We start from the raw sequence: 27,439 nt of genomic DNA, 5'->3' as shown, positions 1-27,439 counted from the left end.
GTGAATACATGTATAACTATTTCTTAGATGTCTGGTTTCAACTGCACAGAGCTTTGGAGAGATTCAATTACTGTTCTTGTCATTTTATTGCATGTTGTAAATAGAGATATCGCAGCTATTTGCATGGCGCGAATGTAGTGTAGCATGACGGTGTAAACATGTACTGCGATTCCGTAAAACATGTTTGCAAATAAAGGCAAATTTTAATGTCAATTTTGACGTTTTTGCAACGCATGAATGGTAATTCAAGCGTAGAATGATATAAAATTATCAATTTGTTATCTTTCACAACACTGGTGAAGTGACCTAGCGGTTAAGACATCGGCCCCGACATTTCGAGGCCCCGAGGCCTTGAGTTCGAATCCCTGCCAAGTCGTTTATTTTTTCTGCTCGTTTCTTCTGGACAATTATGCTCAGCTCTGCGAGAGCAAACCGGATGTTACCACTGCAAAATTCAAGCGTTGACTGAAGCTCTCAAGGTCATACACGCCGTATAGGTGGGGTTTCGGGTAGTGTTTGCTGTACAGAAATCTGTACATGATTTTGTCCCTATTTTCAACCTCGTAGCCCCGGAAAGTCTTAATAGACCACAGCTTTAAAGACGAATACAGGTAAATCGTGCATTATACTAACTGTTTGGTAAAAGTATCAAACGTTTCTTTTTATAAATAAGTGGCAGGCTTACAGGAATACAAAGAGGCGCAAGTTGAAAGTAATGGATATATCTCTGGAAGATGCCATCAGTCCAAGTTGTCAAATGAAATCAAAGATGACAGAAACAGAAGTTTTCCATACAAATGTTGGTGTTTCAAAGGAAGTTGGCATTCTTTCAGATAATGATATAGACGAGGTGGCTGTTTGTTATGAAGTTTCAACAAGCCAACATTCAAATGATTTTACTTCATCTACAGATTTTTTAAATTCAGCACTTTATAACTGTCATTATGAACTTGGAATCAGAGAGAGACCGTCTTTCCATTGTCATTCATGCCATAGATTTTTGTTTCAGAATCAATGTTTCACATGGCGTTCATAAGAGAGCATGCGAAGTTTCCGACAGTCTTTAGGATTTGTAAAAAAAGGCCGTGTTTTGCTGTACATGCAAAAACTACCTGTCAAAAGGGAAAGTGCCTAACAGATTGCAACAACATTCCTATTTTAAGCTCAGCCACACGCCGACATGGAAGTTCAATGGTACTTTCAAACTTTTTCTTCTCTTCGTCGTATTTGATTTCTTTCTATTTCATAAGTCGAGTGCATATGATTTCGGCTCGTGTTCATCGTGAGATGGACTTAGTTTCTTGTATTCTGTGGGTTCGACAGATTAACTAAATGTTGTAATTTCGCCTTACGCGACTTGTTCTCTCTCTGTTGGCAGCGTGTAATGCAGCTGGTTAGAAATTAGAGTATTATTTTGCAAAGTGTGTACCAAAAGTTTGTCATGAGCTGCTTTAGGTTTGGGGTGTGGGTTGGTTTGATATTTCCTCCTTGCAGATCAAATCTGTATTCATTTTTGATGTTGTGTCTTATTTTGTGAAAGGAAACATGCAGACTGACTGAACGCATATATATAATTATGTAACTCATAAACACATGGGTGTAGTTATGTTCAAGAACACACACACACACACACACACACACACACACTCACACACACACATACACACACACACACACTCACACACATACACACACACACACACACACACACACACACACACACACACACACACACACACACACACACACACACACACAACTGTGTAGATGTATCGTACACCTGATATATTAAATTGAAGTTCACGAAGAAATCGTTTTATTTCTGTGTCATTCAACATCTAGTTTGAATCAGACAAATTGAAACTGGTACAAATATTCAATAATGTTGCGATGTGGAAATGGACATGATATCGCAAAAGATAGACAACGGCAAGATCATTCAAGTATGTACATGCTTGTTGATGTCTACTTAGGCGATGCTCAGAACACTAGTTAGATCTTCCGAGATTAAAAAATGACGATGATCTGTAAACAAACCAGGACAAGGAAAGAAAGACAAAACGTATTTGAAAACAAATCATACTATACAGATTGACAAACTGAAACTTCAAACTCTGTTGATATTTCACGGGAGATGAGGTATGGTGCAAACGTATATAATTATACTGATTACATTTTGTTACGTACTCATCAACAACAACAAAAACCGATATAACAAAAGGCACACACACACACACACACACACACACACACACACACACACACACACACACTTTGCTGGTTTGCTGATCAATGTCACAGGAAACGAATGAACAACAGAAAGCGTGATGAATTCCTGGCCAGAAATTAGTCACAAAGACCTGAAAGTCTGCTGAATGGAACTGGTAAATGTACACATTTGAACTGCTGTCAAAATTACTATGTAATACGATAGTCGGGTTTTAAAATTGGTAGCAAATTACAACCAATAATGATGTTTGTTGCTTCGGCATTGAAGCAATGTTCACTATTTACTAACAAAATAATGACGAAATAAACACAAAACCAAATCAGTGAGGCAGAGGGGACAAAAAGCCGAGCGGGTGTGTGTGTATGCGTGTGTGTGGGTGTGTGCTAGTGTGTGCCTGTGTGTGTGTGTGTGTGAGTGTGTGTGTGTGTGTGCCAGTGTGTGTATGTGTGTGTGTGTGCGTGTGTGTTGAGCGATTGAGACCAAACTACTGGACCGATCTGTCGAACCCACAGAATAAAACTGCACGCACTACTGCAGTGTTTTCAGTCACGAGAATAAAACAGCTTCGTCAATCCACGCGGCAAGGAAGTCGCGCAATTTTTGCGTGCAGCACGAAGTAAACAGACATGCAAGAAGAGCGACGGGTTCAAGTTTAGGTCGCTCCAGGAGAAAAATTCTTTTGGATGTTGGCCTTTAAAGGCGAACATCGGCAGGAATTTTTCTCGTGGAGCGACCTTAACTTGAACCCGTCGCTATTCTTGCATGTCTGTTTACTTCGTGTTGCACGCAAAAATTGAGCGACTTCCTTGCCGCGTGGATTGACGAAGCTGTTTTATTCTCGTGACTGAAAACACTGCAGTGCGTGCAGTTTTTGACGAGCCGCAGGAGCGGCGAGTCATATGGTCTCGGCTCGAAAGCTGTCTGTGGAGGCTGCGTGCTATAATTAGCTGACCTGCTGCGCGAGCAGTCACTGCAGAGTTTTGAGATAACTTTTTAACACGTTTTATTTTATGCTCCTCAAGAATACAACTTTGGGCAACGTGCCACGTAAAACTACACGCAACAAGGATTCAGTAGGTACCACACATGCCTTGGTCAGAAGTAGAATGTAAATGAATCTTTATAAAGAAGTAGGCTACTTCAAACGACAGCCACAGCCACGGTTGGGTTCACGGCATCAAACCGATGCGACTCTCCGTCATATCATACACGTAATCAATCAAATAGATGACTAATAAACAAGTAAACTACATGTATACGTCTATGGTCGGACATAAGAAAGGAGAACTTCCCCCGGGCCTGTGCATGTGTTGTTCGTTGTGCGTGTGTAAATGTACACAACAAACTGACGACAAAACTGAGACAGACCTCTTTCGCTTCAGTCTTGCAGAATTTAAAGACGAATACAGGTAGAGCGTGCATTATACTAACTGTTTGGTAAAAGTATCAAACGTTTCTTTTTATAAATAAGTGGCAGGCTTACAGGAATACAAAGAGGCGCAAGTTGAAAGTAATGGATATATCTCTGGAAGATGCCATCAGTCCAAGTTGTCAAATGAAATCAAAGATGACAGAAACAGAAGTTTTCCATACAAATGTTGGTGTTTCAAAGGAAGTTTGCATTCTTTCAGATAATGATATAGACGAGATGGCTGTTTGTTATGAAGTTTCAACAAGCCAACATTCAAATGATTTTACTTCATCTACATATTTTCTAAATTCAGCACTTCATAACTGTCATTATGAACTTGGAATCAGAGAGAGACCGTCTTTCCATTGTCATTCATGCCATAGATTTTTGTTTCAGAATCAATGTTTCACATGGCGTTCACAAGAGAGCATGCGAAGTTTCCGACAGTCTTTAGGATTTGTAAAAAAGGCCGTGTTTTGATGTACATGGAAAAACTACCTGTCAAAAGGGAAAGTGCCTAACAGATTGCAACAACATTCCTATTTTAAGCTCAGCCACACGCCGACATGGAAGTTCAATGGTACTTTCAAACTTTTTCTTCTCTTCGTCGTATTTGATTTCTTTCTATTTCATAAGTCGAGTGCATATAATTTCGGCTCGTGTTCATCGTGAGATGGACTTAGTTTCTTGTATTCTGTGGGTTCGACAGATTGACTAAATGTTGTAATTTCGCCTTACGCGACTTGTTCTCTCTCTGTTGGCAGCGTGTAATGCAGCTGGTTATAAATTAGAGTATTATTTTGCAAAGTGTGTACCAAAAGTTTGTCATGAGCTGCTTTAGGTTTGGGGTGTGGGTTGGTTTGATATTTCCTCCTTGCAGATCAAATCTGTATTCATTTTTGATGTTGTGTCTTATTTTGTGAAAGGAAACATGCAGACTGACTGAACGCATATATCTAATTGTGTAACTCATAAACACATGGGTGTAGTTATGTTCAAGAACACACACACACACACACACACACACACACACACACATACACACACACATACACACACACACACACACACACACACACACACGCACGCGAACACACACACATACACACACACACAACTGTGTAGATGTATCGTACACCTGATATATCACTCAAACAAAATTGAAGTTCACGAAGAAATCGTTTTATTTCTGTGTCATTCAACATCTAGTTTGAATCAGACAACTTGAAACTGGTACAAATATTCAATAATGTTGCGATGTGGAAATGGACACGATATCGCAAAAGATAGACAACGGCAAGATCATTCAAGTATGTACATGCTTGTTGATGTCTACTTAGGCGATGCTCAGAACACTAGTTAGATCTTCCGAGATTAAAAAATGACGATGATCTGTAAACAAACCAGGACAAGGAAAGAAAGACAAAACGTATTTGAAAACAAATCATACTATACAGATTCACAAACTGAAACTTCGAACTCTGTTGATATTTCACGGGAGATGAGGTATGGTGCAAACGTATATAATTATACTGACTACATTTTGTTACGTACTCATCAACAACAACAAAAGCCGACATAACCGAAGGCACACACACACACACACACACACACACACACACACACACACTTTGCTGGTTTGCTGATGTCACAGGAAACGAATGAACAATAGAAAGCGTGATGAATTCCTGGCCAGAAATCAGTCACAAAGACCTGAGGTCACCTGAAAGTCTGCTGAATGGAACTGGTTAATGTACACATTTGAACTGCTGTCAAAATTACTATGTAATACGATATTCGGGTTTTAAAATTGGTAGCAAATTACAACCAATAATGATGTTTTTTGCTTCGGCATTGAAGCAATGTTCACTATTTACTAACAAAATAATGACGAAATAAACACAAAACCAAATCAGTGAGGCAGAGGGGACAAAAAGCCGAGCGGGTGTGTGTGTGTGCGTGTGTGTGTGTGTGCTAGTGTGTGCCTGTGTGTGTGTGAGTGTGTGTGTGTGTGTGTGTGCCAGTGTGTGTATGTGTGTGTGTGTGTGTGTGTGTGCGTGTGTGTAGAGCGATTGAGACCAAACTACTGGACCGATCTGTCGAACCCACAGAATACAACTGCACGCACTGCAGTGTTTTCAGTCACGAGAATAAAACAGCTTCGTCAATCCACGCGACAAGGAAGTCGCTCAATTTTTGCGTGCAACACGAAGTAAACAGACATGCAAGAATAGCGACGGGTTCAAGTTTAGGTCGCTCCACGAGAAAAATTCCTGCCGATGTTCGCCTTTAAAACACCCAGTTTCGTGATATTTGAATTAAAGTGCTGTGTTTTTCTCACAAAAACCAATAGTAAACCCAGACGCGATCTGGAAGAATTAGGAACTCCCAGACGCGCCAAGCTGGCCGTATTCACGATTGCAAAAGTCAACATTGAACCGCTATGTCTTCAAGATTCAAGATCCATTTGTGAACTGCTATCCTGAAGTTGAAACGAATTCACGACGGGCGCAGTGGCGCAGTGGTAAGACATCGGCCTCCTAATCGGAAGGTCGTGAGTTCAAATCCCGGCCGTTGCCGCCTGGGGGGTTCAGGGTGGAGATTCTTATCCCCCTTCGTGTGTACACGCAAGCACAAGACCAAGTGCGCACGGAAAAGATCCTGTAATCCATGTCAGAGTTCGGTGGGTTATAGAAGCACGAATATACCCAGCATGCTTCTCCCGAAATCGACGTATGCTGCCTGAATGGCGGGGTAAAAACGGTCATACACGTAAAGAAAACACTCGTGCTAAAACATGAGTGAACGTGGGAGTGTCAGCCCATGAACGAAGAAGAAGAAGAAGAAGAAGAAGAAGAAGAAGAAGAAACGAATTCACGAGACACGATTATGCTTATTCAAACACCGAAAATGACACTTCCATAAATTATAGTGTTCTTTGACACTCCGCTTTCATGATTTCTTCAGCAAACGGAAAAAGGTCTGAGCAACAACAAATAATGATAGACATAATTATTTGAACATAGAAGTACATTTAAGACAGTAATTTAAAAAAAAAGTAAATTGAGAGAGAGAGATACAGAGGGCAAAAAAGCGACAAAATCAAGGAAGAGAAATAAGTTTTATATTATAGCAAATAAGAATATCAAATAGAATTCGTGAAGACGCACTCTTAGTAATAGTAAACCTATTAGAGATATCGGTTTTCAAGCTTGGAAACCCAACAGTATTAGCAGAACTTTATAAAAGTCTGTGAACAAACGTATGCACCATCTGATAATGACCCGGCTGAAAGAGAGAGGGGGTGGAGTAGGTGGAGGATGGTTGGGGGGTGGTGCTAGACTTGCCTCATTAGCAGAAATCTGATCTGGGGAAAAACAGGATGGACATATTAGCACAGACAAATCTGATCTTGGGGGAAAACAGGATGAATACATTAGAACAGACACATTTAAATCTATACATTGACCCAGTATGCATTAGCCCCAAGCATTAGCTACTAATTTTGATGTGATAATAAGTGCCATTCCCTCGTAGGGTTTCATGCCTTGGTGTGATAATAAGGTTGAGCGCTACTCCCTTGTAAGTATGCCTTTTTAGCGTAGTATTTTCTCTTCGATTTGACCCTCTTATCATCGGGGCATATGACACTTTTCAAGCTGCCTGAAGCTTAATCTATTGAGTTTTTTTTTTTTAGGTTGGAATAGCTCATCCGTTCTGTCTGTCTCTCTGTCCTTTCGTCCGTCCGTATGTCTGCCATGAAAATTAACTCAGCACTAGTATTATGCTGAAGCAAATATGTTTTCCAGTTGTCCCATTCTTAACTTTTTGATTTAATCTCGCATTCAGAAGATTGTGTGCGAGAATTTAAAGCTTATTCGAGAAAGTCAAAATCAGAGCTAATATACCTTGAAACATTGATCGGTTCTGTATTGCGTGAGCTGTTTGTTTCGGTTTATTTTCTTGCAGCTTTTATTAATCAATCAATCAATCAATATGAGGCTTATATTGCGCGTATTCCGTGGATACAGTTCTAAGCGCAGGGATTTATTTTTATTTTTTATTAAAAACCTGACAAAATTAAAAGACATTTAAATTTCCCATTTCGGCGACTGTCTATGCGCGAATTGGTAGCTTATTTAAGAGAGTCGAAATCAAAGCTTCCATACTGAGAAAATAAAGACAGTAGGCTAAATGCGTCGATCCTCTAACGCGTCAGCTTTATTATAGTTTTATTTTTTGTTTAAAGCTTGAAAAAATTGAAACGAATATCCGTTTTTGTTTTTTGAACGCGATAATCTTTTAAAACGGATGATGGCCTTATTACGATAGAATAAGAGGTAGCAGTTTTTGTCACAGGATTGACGATTTTGATAGCTAAAATTCAACAGTTGTCGTTCTTTTCATTTTCGGTTCCGTATCGAGATTTTACAAACAAGAACAATTCTGTACAAATATAGAGAGAGAAGAAACGAGAGAGAGAGAGAGAGAGAGAGAGAGAGAGAGAGAGAGAGAGAGAGAGACAGACAGACAGACAGACAGACAGACAGACAGAGAGAGACAGAGAGACACAGAGAGAGACACAGAGAGAGAGAGAGAGGGGGGGGGCAGGTGTGCACATCAACTGTTTGGTTTGTACTCAAACACTTATCTTTACTAATGCACCTGAAATTGGAATAAGCTCAAACAGAATAATTCTTGAGATTCGTCAGTCGAACGGAACATCCATGACAGCACAATTGAAATGCACTGCAAAAGAAGGGCTCCCTCGTGGAAAGCAATAAATTATCCCCTCTGCTGACAAAATGTCTCCTTGCCTTCGATGTGAAATATCAATTGAAAGGATATCATACTCATCAATTTCTTCCTTTTTTAAACACTTTCTCCTTATTTCGGAAAAAATGTAAACTGTTTGATCCCGTACAGCTTTTCAAGCCATAGAATGACGAATTATGTTCTTCACGTGCCATCATTATCTTTTGGTACAAGTTTATACATACAATCGCACTGCCTGTAAGTGGTATGACTAAGCACTGCACCTGAATCGAGTTTTCTCGAAATTCTGTTACACGTCCTGCTTGGCAGTTTCCGTTGCTGGTAGCTTTTTTTTTTGGCCCATTTGAGAAAAGCTGACATAAAACCCTTTCTTGCCCTTGTTGAACAAAAATAAATCAGTTCATGAAGTTTTGCCGTCCTGTGTGTACTTGTTTGATTTAAGTACGGCCAATCCTTGTCGATCAATATTTGTAACGGCACATTCCTTCTCATGTATAGCGATCATTTTTACCACCCAAAGATCTGTGTATGACATGAGCATCCGCCCGGTAGGAGACAAACCAGAAGCAGAAGAACTATGGTGACCGGTGAATAAAAAGACCCCACAATGTTCACGTGTGAACGAAGAAGACAAAACAAATAACAGCGACGTTTCAACCCTTTTTGACAAACCAAAATTCAACAATTGTACTGCTTTCTGTAGAGAGTGGAAATTGTTGCTGAATCAATTTTGTTAGTGACGCATCTGCAAAATTAATTTAGCAAAAAAAGCTCACTCCGCACAGGAAACTGCCATGCTTTTTACATTTAGTCAACTTTTAACTAAATGTTTTAACATGGAGGGGGAATCGAGACGAGGGTCGTGGTGTATGTGTGTCTGTGTGTGTGAGTGTGTGTCTGTGTGTGTGCAGAGCGATTCAGAGTAAACTACTGGACCGATATTTATGAAACTTTACATGAAAGTTCCTGGGAACGATATCCCCAGACGTTGTTTTTTTTCTCGATAAATCTCTTTGATGACGTCATATCCGGCTTTTTGTAAAAGTTGAGGCGGCACTGTCACACCCTCATTTTTCAATGAAATTGATTGACATTTTGGCCAAGCAATCTTCGACGAAGGCCGGACTTTGGTATTGCATTTCAGCTTGAAGGCTTAGAAATTCATTGATGAGTTTGGTCGTTAAAAATCTGAAAATTGTAATTAAAATAATTTTTTTATAAAACGATCAAAAAACAATTTCCACTTATTTTTCATCATTTTCTGATTCCAAAAATATGTTATATTTGGATTAAAAACAAGCTCTGAAAATAAAAAAATATGAAAATTATGATTTAAATTAAATTTCCGAAATCGATTTAAAACCAATTGCATCTTATTCCTTGTTGGTTCCTGATTCTAAAAACATTAGATATGATATGTTTGGATTAAAAAAAAGCTCAGAAAGTTAACAAGTCGCGTAAGGCGAAAATACAACATTTAGTCAAGCTCAGTCGAACTACAGAATGAAACTGAACGCATTGCATTTTTTCCGCAAGACCGTACACTCGTAGCATCGTCTGTCCACCGCTCGTGGCAAAGGCAGTGAAAATAACAATCCAGAAAAGCGCGGTAGCGGTTGCGCTGAGGAGGATAGCACGCTTTTCTATATCTCTATTCTTTTTAACTCTCTGAACGTGTTTTTAATCCAAACATATCATATCTATATGTTTTTGGAATCAAGAACGGACAAGGAATAAGATGAAATTGTTTTTAAATCGATTTGGGAAATTTAATTTTAATCATAATTTTTCTATTTTTTAATTTTCAGAGCTTGTTTTTAACCCGAATATAACATATTTATATGTTTTTGGAATCAGAAAACGATGAACAATACGATAAACGTAATTTTGGATCGTTTTATAAAAAAAATAATTTTAATTACAATTTTCAGATTTTTAATGACCAAAGTCATAAATTAATTTTTAAGCTTCCAAGCTGAAATGCAATACCAAAGTCCGGCCTTCGTCGAAGATTGCTTGGCCAAAATTTCTATCACTTTGATTGAACAATGAGGGTGTGACAGTGCCGCCTCAACTTTTACAAAATGCCGGATATGACGTTATCAAAGACATTTATCGAAAAAATGAAAAAAAACGTGTGGGGATATCATACCCAGGAACTCTCATGAAAAATTTCATAAAGATCGGTCCAGTAGTTTACTCTGAATCGCTCTACACACACACACACACACACACACACACACACACACACACACACACACACACACACACACACACACACACACACACACACACACCACGTCCCTCGTCTCGATTCCCCCCTCTATGTTAAAACATTTAGTCAAAACTTGACTAAATGTAAAAAGAATAGAGGAACAGAAAAGCGTGCTATCCTGCTCAGCGCAACCACTACCGCGCTATTCTGGCTTGTCAATTTCACTGCCTTTGCCACGAGCAGTGGACTGACAATGCTACGAGTATACGGTCTTGCTGAAAAAATGCAGTGCGTTCAGTTTCATTTTATGCGTTCGACAGCTTGACTAAATGTTGTATTTTCGCCGTACGCGACTTGTTATTTGTTGTTGTTGTAGTTCTCCAAGCGGAAGGATGCTCTTATTACATGTAGAATTTTTGGCAGATCTGAGATGGTGTACACGATTGTTTAAACCAGAGGAAGTGTATCTTTAAACGAGCCGAGCGCATGAGTTTGATTTTATAGGAGTAGAGACTGATAGTAGCGCAAGAATGGGTGACTTCCTACAATTCAACTAGCATTTTCAAAAGTGGTAAAACAAAATTTGAAAAGCAGAAAAGGCACTTAATCTTTTTTTTAAATGTTTGATTATAGGGCCGCGATATTGTTCTTATCTAAATGAATTTTTATTTTATTGTTAAGGCATCGTTCTGAACATTTGACTAAATTCGAAGATTTGTATGAGCATTATACATTTAGCATATGGGGTACTCAGGAATAGTGATTCTTCTACAATTTAACAGCACCTTTAACAAAACGTATAACATTGTTTAAAAAAGTTTCTGCCCTGCGGCTATCTCAAAATAACAAACACATTAAGAGAGTTGCAATAACGATTTTAGCCTCTGGTTAGTTTGAAGGCTATTTCGTACGAAAAAAAGCTCCGAAAGCGATTTGTGTACTTTGCACTTATCCCGATATATCACAAGTGTCCCATTCATCAGAAGTGATTCACAACATTGGTTTAGTGGGTGATCGGTATTTCTTGAGACGGCTTTAAACCAGGTTTTGCGATGTGTTCATGATTGGAATAGCTCGGTGTCCTCTTTTAGTGACAGAGATCCTAAAAATTAGGCAACACCCCTTCTTCTATGCTAAGAACATAATTTTCTGGTAATAGAGAAAACATAGGTTGGAATATTTATGCGTACCAGCATCACTTTTGTATACTGCTGGCACTAATTGGATTTTATTCGTATATCTCTCTGCCTATCTGTTTCTGTCTGTCTGTCAGTCTTTTGGTCTGTCTGCCTGTCTCTGTCTCCACTATTGCACCACATTTTGTACTTACATAGCATATTAACCCTACCTGTCCCAAGATAGGCCAATTGGTCATAAGAGGACGTAAAAATCAAATAGTCAGTTACTCACTTTTTGTACCTCAACTAAAAGATTCACACTTGTCTCATTTTATTCAAATGTTCCATGTAGTAAAAGGCGCCAATTGGCAAACTTTCGGATTGAGAATTTTTTTCACATGGGTCACGTGAGTGAGTCAAATCAGGGGGCATAGAAAGTTTGAATAGAATGCCACGGGTAGGAATCTTTAAGTTGAGGTACCAAAAAAAACCCCAAAAAACCCCGAGAATATGATTGTTTTTGGCCAAAGTTCAGTAATGATGATAGTGAGGGACCTCGTTGTAGCTTCAGAAGATGACTGACGTAACTTGATGTTATTAATGAACTTATTATTTCATCGTAAAACAATTCCTAACAGTCAGCTTTTCTACTAATTTTACAATAAAAACTGTCAATAATAATATATCAAATAACCAAAGGGAAGTAATCGCTCTTTATGCATACAACATGTGTAATAGAGTAAGCGAGAGTTGTACGGAACCTTTCTCCTGGCACCTGAAATTTAAGATTTAAGATTCTTGTCAATAATAAGTTTGAAATGTTGTACATATTTCAGATATCCTACGCTTCAGTTTCACCATCGCTGTCAGAGAAGACCAACTTCCCCAAGTTTGCGCGCGTGGCTGCGCCGGACACAGTGACCAACCCTGCACGCGTGAGGTTCTTTAAAAACCTTGGTTGGTCCCGCATTGCCACCATTCATCAGAGCTACGAACTTTTCTCTAAGGTGGGTGGTCAGCAATCGGTTGTGTGTATGTGTGTGTGTTTGTGTGTGTGTGTGTGTGTGTGCATGTGTGAGTGAGTGTGTGTGTGTGTGTGTGTGTGTGCGTGTGTGTGTGTGTGTTCCGCTTAGGAGGCCGGCGTCTTATCCACTAGGGGGGGGGGGGGGGGTGGGCATTGCGCTCGTCACTTGCAGTCACTGATTGTAGTGCTTGCACTAATCCTTCCCGCCAGTCACTGCCTCGCTTACCCAACACTGTCTGTATGGAGGGCAGCAAATAATTAGTATAGGCACTGCTTTAGTTCCAAGTGACGGGCTTGGCACCACACATCGCTATTTCTGTAGACGCCAAATCCCTCACAACATATCTGGCATCGTTTTCTATCTTCCGATACCTTATTTCATTCCGAAAAAGAGAGGAAAAAATATGTGCGGACTATACGTGTAAGCAGAAGTCGTAAAATCACGTTGATTGCATTTTTTGGGGGTCTCTTTTGTTTTTACATTTAGTCAAGTTTTGACTAAATGTTTTAACATAGAGGGGGGAATCGAGACGAGGGTCGTGGTGTATGTATGTGTGTGTGTGTCTGTGTGTGTGTGTGTGTGTGTGTGTGTGTGTGTGTGTGTGTGTGTGTGTGTGTGTGTGTGTGTGTGTGTCAGTGTGTGTGTGTGTCTGTGTGTCTGTCTGTGTGTGTGTGTAGAGCGATTCAGACTAAACTACTATACCGATCTTTATGAAATTTGACATGAGAGTTCCTGGGAATGATATCCCCGGACATTTTTGTTTGTTTGTCGATAAATGTCTTTGATGACGTCATATCCGGCATTTTGTAAAAGTTGAGGCGGCACTGTCACACCCTCATTTTTCAATCAAATTGATTGAAATTTTGGCAAAGCAATCTTCGACAAAGGCCGGACTTTGGTATTGCATTTCAGCTTGGAGGCTTAAAATTTAATTAATGACTTTGGTCATTAAAAATCTGAAAATTGTAATTAAAATTATTTTTTTTATAAAACGATCCAAAAATACGTTTATCGTATTGTTCATCATTTTCTGATTCCAAAAACATATAAATATGTTATATTCGGATTAAAAACAAGCTCTAAAAAAAAAAAAATTATGATTAAAATTAAATTTCCGAAATCGATTTAAAAACAATTTCATCTTATTCCTTGTCCGTTCCTGATTCCAAAAACATATAGATATGATATGTTTGGATTAAAAACACGTTCAGAGAGTTAAAAAGAATAGTGATATAGAAAAGCGGGCTATCCTCCTCAGCGCAACCGCTACCGCGCTTTTCTGTATTGTTAATGTCACTGCCTTTGCCACGAGCGGTGGACAGACGATGCTACGAGTGTACGGTCTTGCGGAAAAAATGCAATGCGTTCAGTTTCATTCTGTGAGTTCGACTGAGCTTGACTAAATGTTGTAATTTCGTCTTACGCGACTTGTTTTTTTTTATCCACCTAACTGTTCTTACTTTTTACATTTAGTCAAGTTTTGACTAAATGTTTTAACATTGAGGGGGAATCGAGACGAGGGTCGTGGTGTATGTGTGTGTGTGTGTGTGTGTATGTGTGTGTGTGTGTGTGTGTGTGTGTGTGTGTGTGTGTGTGTGTGTCTGTGTCTGTGTGTCTGTGTGTCTGTGTAGAGCGATTCAGACTAAACTACTGGACCGATCTTTATGAAATTTGACATGAGAGTTCCTGGGAATGATATCCCCGGATGTTTTTTTTCTTTTTTTCAATAAATACCTTTGATGACGTCATATCCCGCTTTTTGTAAAAGTTGAGGCGGCACTGTCACCCCCTCATTTTTCAATCAAATTGATCGAAATTTTGGCAAAGCAATCTTCGACGAAAGCCGGACTTTGTTATTGCATTTCAGCTTGGAGACTTAAAAACTAATTAATGAGTTTGGTCATTAAAAATCGGAAACTTGAAATGAAAATTATTTTTGTATTAAACGATCCAAAAACATGTCATCTTATTTTTCGTCATTTTCTGATTCCAAAAACATATAAATATGTTATATTTGGATTACAAACAAGCTCTGAAAATTAAAAATATGAAAATTATGAAATCGATTTAAAAACAAATCACGTAAGGCGAAATTACTACATTTAGTTAAGCTGTGGAACTCACAGAATGAAACTGAACGCACTGCATTTTTTTTGCAATGACCGTAGTCCGCCGCTTGTGCATAACGGAGTGAAACTGACGAGCCTGTTCAGCGCGGTAGTGGTTTCGTTGTGCTGCATAGCACGCTTTTCCGTACCTCTCTTCGTTTTAACTTTCTGAGCGTGTTTTTAATCCAAACATATCATATCTATATGTTTTTGGAATCAGGAACAGACAAGTAATAATATGAAATTGTTTTTAAATCGATTTCGGAAATTTAATTTTGATCATAATTTTTATATTTTTAATTTTCAGAGCTTGTTTTTAATCCAAATATAACATATTTATATGTTTTTGGAATCAGGAAATGATGTAGAATAAGATGAACGTAAATTTGGATCGTTTTATATAAAAAAAATTATTACAATTTTCAGATATTTAATGACCAAAGTCATTAATTAATTTTTAAGCCACCAATCTGAAATGCAATACTGAAGTCCGGCCTTTGTCGAAGATTGTCTTACAAAAATTTAAATCAATTTAATTGAAAAATGAGGGTGTGACAGTGCCGCCTCAACTTTTACAAAAAGTCGGATATGACGTCATCAAAAGTATTTATCGAAAAAAAAGAAAAAAACGTCCGGGGATATCATTCCCAGGAACTCTCATGTCAAATTTCATAAAGATCGGTTCAGTAGTTTGGTCTGAATCGCTCTACACACACACACGCACAGACAGACAGACAGACAGACAGACACACACAGACACACACACACACACACTCACACACACACACACATACACCACGACCATCGTCTCGATTCCCCCTCTATGTTAAAACATTTAGTCAAAACTTGACTAAATGTAACAATTTCATCTTATTCCTTGTCGGTCCCTGATTCCAAAAACATATAGATATGATATGTTTGGATTAAAAAACAACTCAGTAAGCTAAAAAGAATAGACATACAGAAAAGCGTGTTATCCTGCTCAGCGCGACCACTACCGCACTATTCTGCATGGCTTGTCGATTTCACTGCCTTTGCCACGAGCGGTGGACTGACGAAACTACGAGTATGTGGTCTTGGTGAAAAAAGCAGTGCGTTCAGTTTCATTCTGTGAGTTCGACAGCTTGACTAAATGTTGTTATTTCGCCTTACGCGACTTGTTTCCTTTTTGTATCAGACAGTAGTCTTCTACACTTGCTACCGAAACATTGCGTCACCTCTGATTAAATAATTATGACGATCCAAACTTTCGCACGAAGTATCTCTGGTATGTTGGTAAAATATTGACGCAAAAAGTCCCGTTTTTGACTGCTCTCGCGATCGACACCTGCATCAGTAGGAATAGCATAGCACACGAAATACGCAAGGTAGCTAAACAAAACAATCTGTTCAGGGTAGATAACTTATGTGACTTTCTTCTCGTATGTCAAAGTTGCAAAGCTTTGCCTATTGTGATTTTTTCCCGATGTTTCATTCGGCCCTTCCGTTTTTGTCTGGTCGATTTTGAGGGTACGCTTATTTGAGCGGCGGTCACGTGATCCATGTAAAAGAAATATTTAATCCAAAAGGTGATCCCGATAGTTAAGTGAACGGCCTTAACTAGCCTATAAAGTTTTAATGAAATGACACGGGAATTGATGCTTTAATTTGGGTTCAAAATTTGTTGCAATAACGTTTTGGCCAAGTTTATATCGCTTCGCGCGACTTGTATGTTGCAGACAATAGACGACCTGGTGGTGAAGTTGAAGGAGGAAGGACTGACAGTGATACGTTCCGAGATCTTCCGTGAGGACCCTGCCCTGCAAGTCCGAAACCTCTTGGTCAGTACTCACAGTTAGGCTATAAGCTTATATACAGGTTTATATTCACCTCTCCCCATGTCCCTTTCGACCCACGAGAACTGCCTTTTCGTCCAATGCGTTTTACCACTTCGTTCTATACTTTTTATCATATCGCCCGAAAGAGATTACCCTTTCGCCCCCATTTGGCCCAAATGGGTAAGGTCATTTCGCCCGAACTCTGTGTGTGTTTGTGGGTGTATGTGTGTGTGTGTGAGCGAGCATGCGTGTGTGTGTGTGTGTGTGTGGGGGGGGTGTTTGTGCCATTTTGTCATTTGTCATTGCATTCAAGATTTTGTGGGATCGATTTTGAAGGCGCATGCTAAATTCAGCGTGTTTGGTTTTGACCTTCACGGCTCATGACTGCATCCCGAGTTCTTTTGTCATGCGAGGCACGGCCTGGAAATGCACTCGACCTACTTTACAGTTTACTCGAGCGACAGAGAGCTTTTGTTTGATGCAAGACAATCAATTCTTATCTGTTTGTTTTGTCGACATTTTTAGTGCACAGGAACTTTATGAACGGAAATAATGAATGGGTAAAAGTCAGTAATAGTCTCCTACCTGAAAAACACGAGACTTCGTCGTCGTAATCTGTTTTTCGTGGAAAGACATTACTTCTCCAATATGTGAGAAGCGTGTGACCTTTACCCTGTTTTTAATCATTATAGGAGTAGGCTTCGATTTTATTGTGTTTTCTTTTGTTTTATATTGTGAGAATATGCTACATGCTTTATTTTTCTTACAGGACCACGATTGCCGCATTATCGTCGGTTCGTTTTACGAAGACAAAGCAAAAAAGGTCTTGTGTGAGGTAAACACTTTCTTTCTTTTCCATTTTTTACATTTAGTCAAGTTTTGACTAAATGTTTTAACGTAGAGGGGGGAATCGAGACGAGGGTCGTGGTGTATGTGCGTGCGTGTGTCTCTGTGTGTGTGTGTGTGTGTGTAGAGCGATTCAGACTAAACTACTGGACCGATCTTTATGAAAGTTGACATGAAAGTTCCTGGGTATGATATCCCCAGACGTGTTTTTGCTTTTTTGATAAATGTCTTTGATGACGTCATATCCGGCTTTTCGTGAAAGTTGAGGCGGCACTGTCACGCCCTCATTTTTCAACCAAATTGGTTGAAATTTTGGTCAAGTAATCTTCGACGAAGCATGGACTTCGGTATTGCATTTCAGCGTGGTGGCTTAAAAATTAATTATGACTTTGGTCATTAAAAATCTGAAAATTGTAAAAAAAAATGTTATTTTTATAAAACGATTCAAATTTACGTTTATCTTATTCTCCATCATTTGCTGATTCCAAAAACATATAAATATGTTATATTTGGATTAAAAACAAGCTCTGAAAATTAAATATATAAAAATTATTATCAAAATTAAATTTTCCAAATCAATTTAAAAACACTTTCATCTTATTCCTGGTCGGTTCCTGATTCCAAAAACATATAGATATGATATGTTTGGATTAAAAACACGCTCAGAAAGTTAAAACGAAGAGAGGTACAGAAAAGCGTGCTATCCTTCTCAGCGCAACTACTAAACCGCTCTTCTTGTCAATTTCACTGCCTATGCCGTGAGCGGTGGACTGACGATGCTACGAGTATACGGTCTTGCTGCGTTGCATTGCGTTCAGTTTCATTCTGTGAGTTCGACAGCTACTTGACTAAATGTTGTATTTTCGCCTTACGCGACTTGTTTCTCTTTTATTTCGTCACACCCTAAACTGAAGTATTTCACTTACTGTTTCTGCAACTAGTTTTGAACACAGTGTGACAGGGGAGGCTACCGCTCCTTTCACAGCAGACTCTGCACCCGAGTTGTTGGCCTTTAAGTCAACACCGGTTGATTGTGGAATTCTGTTTGTGATGGGGTCTGGTGGTTTCCGATTGTCTGTATGTTCATGGAAACCTTCGGGTTTGCATAACAGTTTTTATAGGGCTAAGAAATTAGCCCTAACATTTTCAATCCTGTTTGATTGCACTTCGCCTCCCGAGGTGATCGTAGTGTTTCGGCACTCGGTTACAACAGTGTGACATAGTACATAGTTCTAAAATCAAAAGTAGCACATACACGTGGTAGCACATACATGTGTTCAAATGGAATTTGTTCATCGGCAAAATTAGTTCAGCCCCACACAAAAATCCCACTTTGCTCTGGAAACAGCCAGGCATTTGATTGTTAGTATATGTCAAAGTAGAGGGATGGTCTTATTCCACGTCAAAGCTTGGACATCTTAATTGTAACCTACAATGACGGTTTACACGAAAAGGCGGGTATTTTTAAATGAAATAAATCTTTGCCAGGCGTACAAGATCGGGCTGTACGGACGACGGATCGTGTGGATCCTGAACGGTTGGTACGACGCGGGGTGGTGGAAGACGGAGGATCCGACCATTGACTGTACGCCCCAGCAACTGGAGATGGTCGTGGAGGGATATTTTGATGCTGGCATCGTCTATCTCAACCCAAGGTATTCTGGTCATGTCTGTCTGTTTGCCTCACAGGCACTTGGTACGGGGTGGGTGGGATGTGAGCTTTTCTGCTTAATAATACTCCACCCCAGGTCAAGTGCCTGTGGTGTAGCTGTCTATGTTCCTCTCTTGGTTTTCTCTCCTGTATATATATACCCTTGATTTTGTTATGTATAAAATCCATATATGTGACCCTCCACCACGGAATGAGTCGCATGTCACCTTTGCATGATTTTCATATTTTTACATTTCCCTAAAGAGTTTTTTATGCTCTATCTAGTGGTGAAAACAGTTTTAGAAAAGAGCGAAAACTGTTTGAGTTATAAGCCTGTGACTAAGGTGACCCTCACACTGTTATTAGACACTCCCCGGACTTATATTTAAGCCTAGCGCAGAACCGCGCGAGGTGACATGCGACTCATTTCGTGGTGGAGGGTCACATATATGGATTTTATACATAACAAAATCAAGGAAAAGAAAATCCAAACAAAGAATTTCAGGTGGCAATGAAGAAGAAGAACAACAACAACAACTATGTGTCTCTGCCTCTCTTTTTTTTAACGTATCTCTCTGTCTCACTCGGTCTCCGCCCCCCCCCCCCCCCCCCCCCCCCCCGCCTCCTAGGCCCTCCTTTGTTAGTGTTGCTCTCCCCTGTCTTTTTATTTGCCTCCCCCCCCCCCCACTCCCCAATTCTCCATCCTTCCTCTCCCTCTCCCTTGTTTAAAAAAAATCTGTTATCTTCATAAAGTCTGCTCCAAAATATGAAATCTGATCGCGAACATTCATCTTTGTACGGTCGGTGAATGTTTCCTGACGGTCGATGAAATTTTTATCTCTGCTTTAGCTAATTTGACGTTTTAGGAAATGGCCTTTGATTCTAATTGGGAAATCACAACGTTGACCTTTATTTCACCCACAATTCTCGGTATAGAACTTGATAGCTGTCTTCGTCTCTGTATTTGTGTCTTTTCTGTCTGCCCTGTCGTCAGGTTTGCTTTGATGTCTGTCTGTCTGTCCGTATGCATGTATGTCTGTCATGTTTCTTTTTACGATGTCTATGTTTGCCTTACATGTCTGTCTGTCCCTGTCATTCTCTGTTTGTTCTTGTCTTTGCCTGTCTGTCCCTCTCTCTGTCCATTGTACATTAGTCCCTCTTTTGGGCGAAGGCCAGATCTAAAAATTAAAGCAGATCTCTGCTTACTCTATTACCCTTGTTAGATAAAGAACTGTCAGGGTCGTTTTCATTGTCATTGTTGTTATCTTGTTCTGTTTTTGTGTGTGTTCTTGTTCTTGTTCTTGTTTTTCTTGTTCTTGTTCTTCTGCTTCTTGTTCTTGTTCTTCTTGTTCTTCTTGTTCTTGTTCTTCTTGTTGTTCTTCTTCTTTATCTTCTTCTTCTTCTTCTTCTTTTTCATCGATCACGTTTTCTTCATCAAAGCGCAAATATCTGTACTAAAAATTAAAATCTTGCAAAGTAAGGTATGTATTTTCAACTGATCGATGACACAGTTTATACCCCCCCCCCCACACACACACACACACACCCATCCACACTCTTTCTCGCTTGACATTAACAGGTTTTTTTTAACTGCCCTTGTTTGTTAATGCCCTTTGATTTTTATGGAAATCGGGACGGTGTCCTTGGTTTCACTCGCATTTCTCGGTGCAGAACTCGACGTCTACCGGCACGGTTGGCCTAGTGGTAAGGCGTCCGCCCCGTGATCGGGAGGTCGTGGGTTCGAACCCCGGCCGGGTCATACCTAAGACTTTAAAATTGGCAATCTAGTGGCTGCTCCGCCTGGCGTCTGGCATTATGGGGTTAGTGCTAGGACTGGTTGGTCCGGTGTCAGAATAAATAATGTGACTGGGTGAGACATGAAGCCTGTGCTGCGACTTCTGTCTTGTGTGTGGCGCACGTTATATGTCAAAGCAGCACCGCCCTGATATGGCCCTTTGTGGTCGGCTGGGCGTTAAGCAAACAAACAAACAAAACTCGACGTCTTCACCAAGACGAATCGAGACTCTTCGTGTCAAGTTAAAAAAAATAGCATTGATCTTTTTTATCCCCGAAAAGGAAGCTACTGTCGTTGATTATCAAAGAAAAAGAATAATGACGCAGAGGAGGATGAGGACGAATAGAGGTTGGGGGGGGGGGGGGGCGGGGGGGTGGTTGAGGTTGGATGGGGCGTGGAGGGAGACAGAGAAAGAGATACACAGACAGAAAAGAGAGGAAAGGAGAGAGAGATGATGAGAGAGTACAGAGGGAGAGGGAAGGAGGAGAGAGAGGGAGAGAAAGAGAGAGTGAAGGAGAGAGAGAGAAGGAGTGAGGGACCAAGGGCAAGGAGAGAGGGAGAGAGAAAAAACAAGAGAGAGAGGTGTGAGAGAGAGCGTGAGTGGGGGAGGGAGATAGAGTGTACGTGTGTGTGTGTGTGTGTGTGTGTGTGTGTGTGTGTGTGAGAGAGAGAGAGAGAGAGAGAGAGAGAGGGGGGGGGGGGGGGGGGGGGTCGTACATACGTATTTACGTGATAACTTCGACCGGTCTGGAGACTCTCCGGATCTTCCTGTGGACTTCAAAATTTTGTTCGTCAAGAAATGCAATGTGAAAAGATAGAGTTCATAAGAAAAATCACATCAGTGCGTATTTGCTTATACAAGAATTTCTTTTGATCCATGTTTGAACCGATCTTTTGAAGGATTTTTCTTCCTCCTGGTTTGGGTTCTTCGAGTACCAGGACAAAATATGAAAACGGCTTAAATTAACCCCGTTTTTCACTTTTGTTGAAAGATCAATTCATATTATATCTTTTTTTTTTTTGGGGGGGGGGGGGGGGGGTATCTTTTTTTTCATATTTGTGTTATGCCACTTTACGCAGCCTCGTCAGAAACCTTTCAATGTTTATTTTGGTGCTGTTTTTGGTGGGGTATGTAATCCCAGAAAAGGTAATTTTGTAGCTGCTACATCACTTTGACAATGAAAGGATTCCTTGTTACCACAATGAGTAACAAGAATATCTAACGTCATGCTGTTTCAACGTTCATTTTTGAGGATCTCCAACTGTCCAGAACAGCTTATAGAAATTCAAATAAGTCATTTGACCTTTATTGCAAAATTCTAGCAATTTGCAGGCATAAAATCAAATAAACAATTCCATGAAGGTACCTTTTGACACAAATTTTACGAGATGCCTGTGTGTTATAGGGATGTTAAGATATAAAACTACCAATCACATCTCTTCCAACAGCAAAAAGTTGTGCGGATGAACGATAGCTTTTTAAATGAGACTCCGAGTTCAGTTGTCTTTTCACGCACGATTTTGTTTCGCTGTTGGAAAAGCTATCATTGGTATTTTTTCAATGAATTGTCAAGTTCTTTCAACTTAAATCAAAAACAAGTCGTGTCAAGCAATATCAAAACATTTAGTCAATTTATTGGCCTGAAACTAAAAGATGGACACTGAAAACCTGGGATAAGTAATCGTCGAGAGTACTAAAACCTGGTTAGCGAAACCTGTAAACCGAGACGGGTCGAGATGGTCGGCGAAGTATGCCAACATAAGACCTAATTTGCATAAACCGATTCTTGTTAAAAATTCTGATCACATTTTCAGAGTAAACATAACATACCTATATATTTTTGGATTCAGAAAATTGATAGCGAATACAGTACAATCATTATATATCTCTTAATGAAAATGTGATTTAAATGACAACTTTAATGAGCAAACTAATCAATTCATGTTAAGCTTCCGAGCCGAAATGCAATCCAATAGTCCGGACTCAGTCAAACAATGTTTGAACAAAGTTACAATCAATTTGTCAAGAAAATTATGTCGCAGAACTTTTGAAAAATAGCCAACAAGACGTCATCAAAGACATCTTCTTTAAAAAAAATTAATAACAAAAAGTGCGGGGCTATCATCTGGAAGAATGCACATGTAAAATGTTATAAACATCTATCCAGTTCTTTTCCCGGAACTGCTCTACACACTCACACACACACACACGCACGCACGCACGCACACACACACGCTCACACACACACACACACACACACACACACACACACAACGCCCCCCTCACACACACATGCACACACTCACACACACTCGCACACACACGCCCCTCCCCCCCCCCACACACACCATCACCTCGTCTCGATTCCCGGTCTGTGTGAAACTATATAGTCATAATTGACGAAAGGTAAAAACACGGGGTCAGTTTCCATTATTCTGAATTGTTTTGGTGCATTTTAGAGTCGTCATCTTTGTTATTGTAAAATATGATTTTAGGTGGTATTCTTAATCTGCGATCCACCGACTTAACGCTATTTTGTGAGAAATCAAGCTGTTTGTGGCATACGACAGGGGAATAACATGTTTTTTCAACGCTAAAATTGTTTTTAACATAAACGGCCTAATCAGAATGATATACACCTTAATGCATTTGCCAAATGTTTCACGACTGGTAGTTGGGTCTGACACGAGTATCTACCCATTTTGAACTTTGTTTGTATGAACCCATTTTAAGCACACTTGACTTTTAATGCAGTTTAAAGTTGATCGTGTATATATTAACCTATTTTAGGCTAAGTCGTGTGCTTTAAATATTTTAGGCTTTTGTGTTTGTATTATCCGTCCGAAGGCGAACTGGGTTTTTTTAAGCCATTTTGTGTCTTCACCTTTGTCATGTCGACAGAACTGGCACTCTTTCACGGTGGATAAAGGGGGCACCACGTACTGCCTAAAACTTCCCGCAAATTTGCTGCAAGAAAACAAATCCTCGCAGCTTAACGCAAGCCCAGAGCCGCATGTTGATTTTGTGAATGCCTTTTGTGTCGCTAATAGCTGTGCTAGACACGCTCAGCTGGACAGTTCTTGTAACAGATTCCCTGTCTGTGACCTCTAGAGAGTTCGAAACTGAATTTCCGCCTAAGATCGATAATTCCAAATCATTTTTTGGTGTCTCGCAGCACGTAGGCATTGGCGCAGATGAGAGGTTTTGCACAAGACAAAAGTCGTATCAGGAAGTCTCTGATAATCGGTGCTTTCAAGGTGCTGTAGCTGAAGTTTTTTGTTGTTTTTTCAAAATATCCAGATTTTGATGGCTGTCTCTTGAAGCGCACCACTGCACAAGTAGCTTTTGAATACGTTGACAACGCAACGCACTGGGCTAAATACAGCATGCTGGTGGGGAACAAAAAGTTACGCAAAGACTGAAAGGGTAATGATTGAATTCATCGATTTATTATGTGACACTGATTTCATAATCGGCGTTGTTGGGCTTAAAAATGTCGCTATTACACAGGTTGGGGGGGGGGGGGGGGGGAGAGAGAGACATACTATGTGTAAACTTTGAACGGATTGCGATTGGGGCGATTTCATGTGTAGTTTAGAATTGACAGATTGGGCCCCTTTAAAGAAAAGGCGGTTCTTCATCTACTTCTTCTTCTTCTCTTTCAGCGTTCGTCGGAGGGGGGTGGGGGTGTTAACCCGTGATTTGTAAAAATGCAAAAACATTTTACAAATTACGTCGAACCTGAAACCGCGATTTGTAAAAATGTAAAAATGTCGCATTCCACAAAGTAATACATGCCTTTCATTATTATTAATATTTGTTGTTTAGAGCCTCTATGGTGGTGGTGCGGGGTGGTTTGGGCCGATTAGGTACAGTATTACGATTTTTAGCATAACAAAGAGAAACAAAATCTAAAAGATCCCTTGACTTTGGGGTAGCGCGACTCTGTTGCTGCTAGCTTTCCACTGGGAGGAAGCGACCCGAATTTCCCAGCGATGAGACAATAAAGTAATGAACACACAAAAATCTAATAAATCCCTTGACTTTGGGGTAGCGCGACTTTGTTGCTGCTAGATTTCCACTTGGAGAAAGCGACCCGAATTTTCCTGCGATGGGACAATAAAGTAATGAAAAAGAAATGGAAAAAAAATCTCAGTAATAGATCCCTTGACTTTGGGGTAGTGCGACTCTGTTGCTGCTACCTTTCCACTGGGAGGAAGCGACCAGAATTTCCCAGCGATGGGACAATGAAGAAATGGAAAAAAATCGAGTAGATCCCTTGACTTTGGGGTAGCGCGACTCTGTTTTTGCTAGCTTTCCACTGGGAGGAAGCGACCCGAATTTCGCAACGATGGGTCAATAAAATAATGAGAGAAAAAAATTCAAAAAATCTAATAGATCCCTTGACTTTGGAGATGACAAGAAAATATCGGGCGCATTTACGTGATTTGTAAACCATGTTACAAATCGCAGGGCGCGCCCCGTAATCTATAAAAAATGTTTTACAAATCACGGGGCGCTATTTACTATGTCCTTAATTAATTCCGCTGAACTGTTGGCATCTGAGAGGATTCAGACGTTCACGTATCACCGTGGCAATCTAGTGGCTGCTCCGCCTGGCGCCTGGCATTATGGGGTTAGTATGGAAAGCCGTTTGGCTCATAACCATTACACGTGTAAAAAAGGATAAATACACGTGTAATAAATGATTAATACACGTGTATTTATTATTTATTGCACGTGTAAAAAAAGATTAATACACGTGTAACAAATGATTAATACACGTGTAATAAATAATTCATGCACGTGTAAAAAAAATGATTAATACACGTGTTTTAAATGATTAATACACGTGTAATAAATAATTCATACACGTCTAAGAAATGATTAAATACACGTGCAGAAAATGATTAAATACACGTGCAGGAAATAGTTTATACACGTGTAAGAAATGATTAAATCCCTGCGCCTGGAGTATGTGCGCGATATAAATTGCATAAAATAAGAATAAAAAAAATAAAAAAAATAAATCCCTGCGCTTAGAACTGTACCCACGGAATACGCGCGATATAAGCCTCATATTGATTGATTGATTGATTAAATACACGTGTAGTAAATTAGTGCTAGGACTGGTTGGTCCGGTGTCAGAATAATGTGACTGGGTGAGACATGAAGCCTGTGCTGCGACTTCTGTCTTGTGTGTGGCGCACGTTATATGTCAAAGCAGCACCGCCCTGATATGGCCCTTCGTGGTCGGCTGGGCGTTAAGCAAACAAACAAACAAACAAACCGTGGATACTCACTGCATCTAATGTAGTACATTGTACCTTATTCTGTTAAACTGTGCTCACTTGAGGCTCGCGCTGATGATTTCTCGATGTAATTATCTAGTCCTTTGTACACTCCCCGGCGGATTCAATTGGCACCGTATCGATCTGATTATATGCGACGTTGTCAAGATTTTGTTAGGGTGCAACAAGCAACATCTAATTATCTCTTCTGTACTGCCACTCCCAATATGTAATGTGAAGGCTTTTCATTTTCTGTTTTTGCAAGGGTGTGTGCCGGTAATAGTTGATGGGAAGAATATTCTTTTGATATGAAAAAGAGAAAGAAAAAAGGCAGATAGAAACAAGTCGCGTAATGCGAAATTACTACATTTAGTCAAGCTGTGGAACTCACAGAATGAAACTGAACGTACTGCATTTTTTCACAATGACCGTAGTCCGCCGCTCGTGCAAAAGGCAGTGAAATTAACGAGCCTGTTTAGTGCGGTAGTGCTGTGCTGCATAGCACGCTTTTCTGTACCTCTCTTCGTTTTAACTTTCTGAGCGTGTTTTTAATCCAAACATATCATACCTATATGTTTTTGGAATCAGGAACAGAGAAGGAATAAGATGAAATTGTTTTTAAATCGATTTCGGAAATTTTATTTTAATCACAATTTTATATTTTTAATTTTCAGAGCTTGTTTTTAATCCGAATATAACATATTTATTTGTTTTTGGAATTAAAAAATTATGAAGAATAAGATGAACGTAATTTTGGATCATTTTATAAAAAAATAATTTTAATTACAATTTTCAGATATTTAATGACCAAAGTCATTAATGAAGTTTTAAGCCTCCAAGCTGAAATGCAATAACAAAGTCTGGCCTTCGTCGAAAATTGCTTTGCCAAAATTTCAATCAATTTGATTGAAAAATGAGGGTGTGACAGTGCCGCCTCAACTTTTACAAAAAGCCGAATATGACGTCATCAAAGACATTTATCCAAAAAATGGAAAAAAAAACGTCTGGGGATATCATACCCAGAAACTCTCATGTAAAATTTTATAAAGATCGCTCCAGTAGTTTACTCGGAATCGCTCTACACACACACACACGCACAGACAGACACACACACACACACACACACACACACACACACACACACACACACACACA

General features: G+C 39.7%; 1 protein-coding gene across 1 annotated transcript in view; it reads left to right on the top strand.

Annotated features, from left to right (window-relative positions):
* LOC138961175 (gamma-aminobutyric acid type B receptor subunit 1-like) overlaps positions 1-27,439 on the top strand; it is a 64,675-nt gene that overhangs the window by 14,817 nt on the left and 22,419 nt on the right. Inside the window, exons 3-6 of the mRNA XM_070332775.1 lie at positions 12,587-12,757; positions 16,602-16,703; positions 17,470-17,535; positions 19,035-19,201. Of these exons, the coding sequence (XP_070188876.1) occupies positions 12,587-12,757; positions 16,602-16,703; positions 17,470-17,535; positions 19,035-19,201 (506 nt within the window). The remainder of the gene's footprint in view (positions 1-12,586; positions 12,758-16,601; positions 16,704-17,469; positions 17,536-19,034; positions 19,202-27,439) is intronic.

This window comes from Littorina saxatilis, linkage group LG3, assembly GCF_037325665.1.
Source record: "Littorina saxatilis isolate snail1 linkage group LG3, US_GU_Lsax_2.0, whole genome shotgun sequence".
NCBI classification, from domain to species: domain Eukaryota; kingdom Metazoa; phylum Mollusca; class Gastropoda; order Littorinimorpha; family Littorinidae; genus Littorina; species Littorina saxatilis.
Note: the sequence above shows the minus strand (reverse complement) of the source record. Positions and strands in the feature narration are given on the sequence as shown.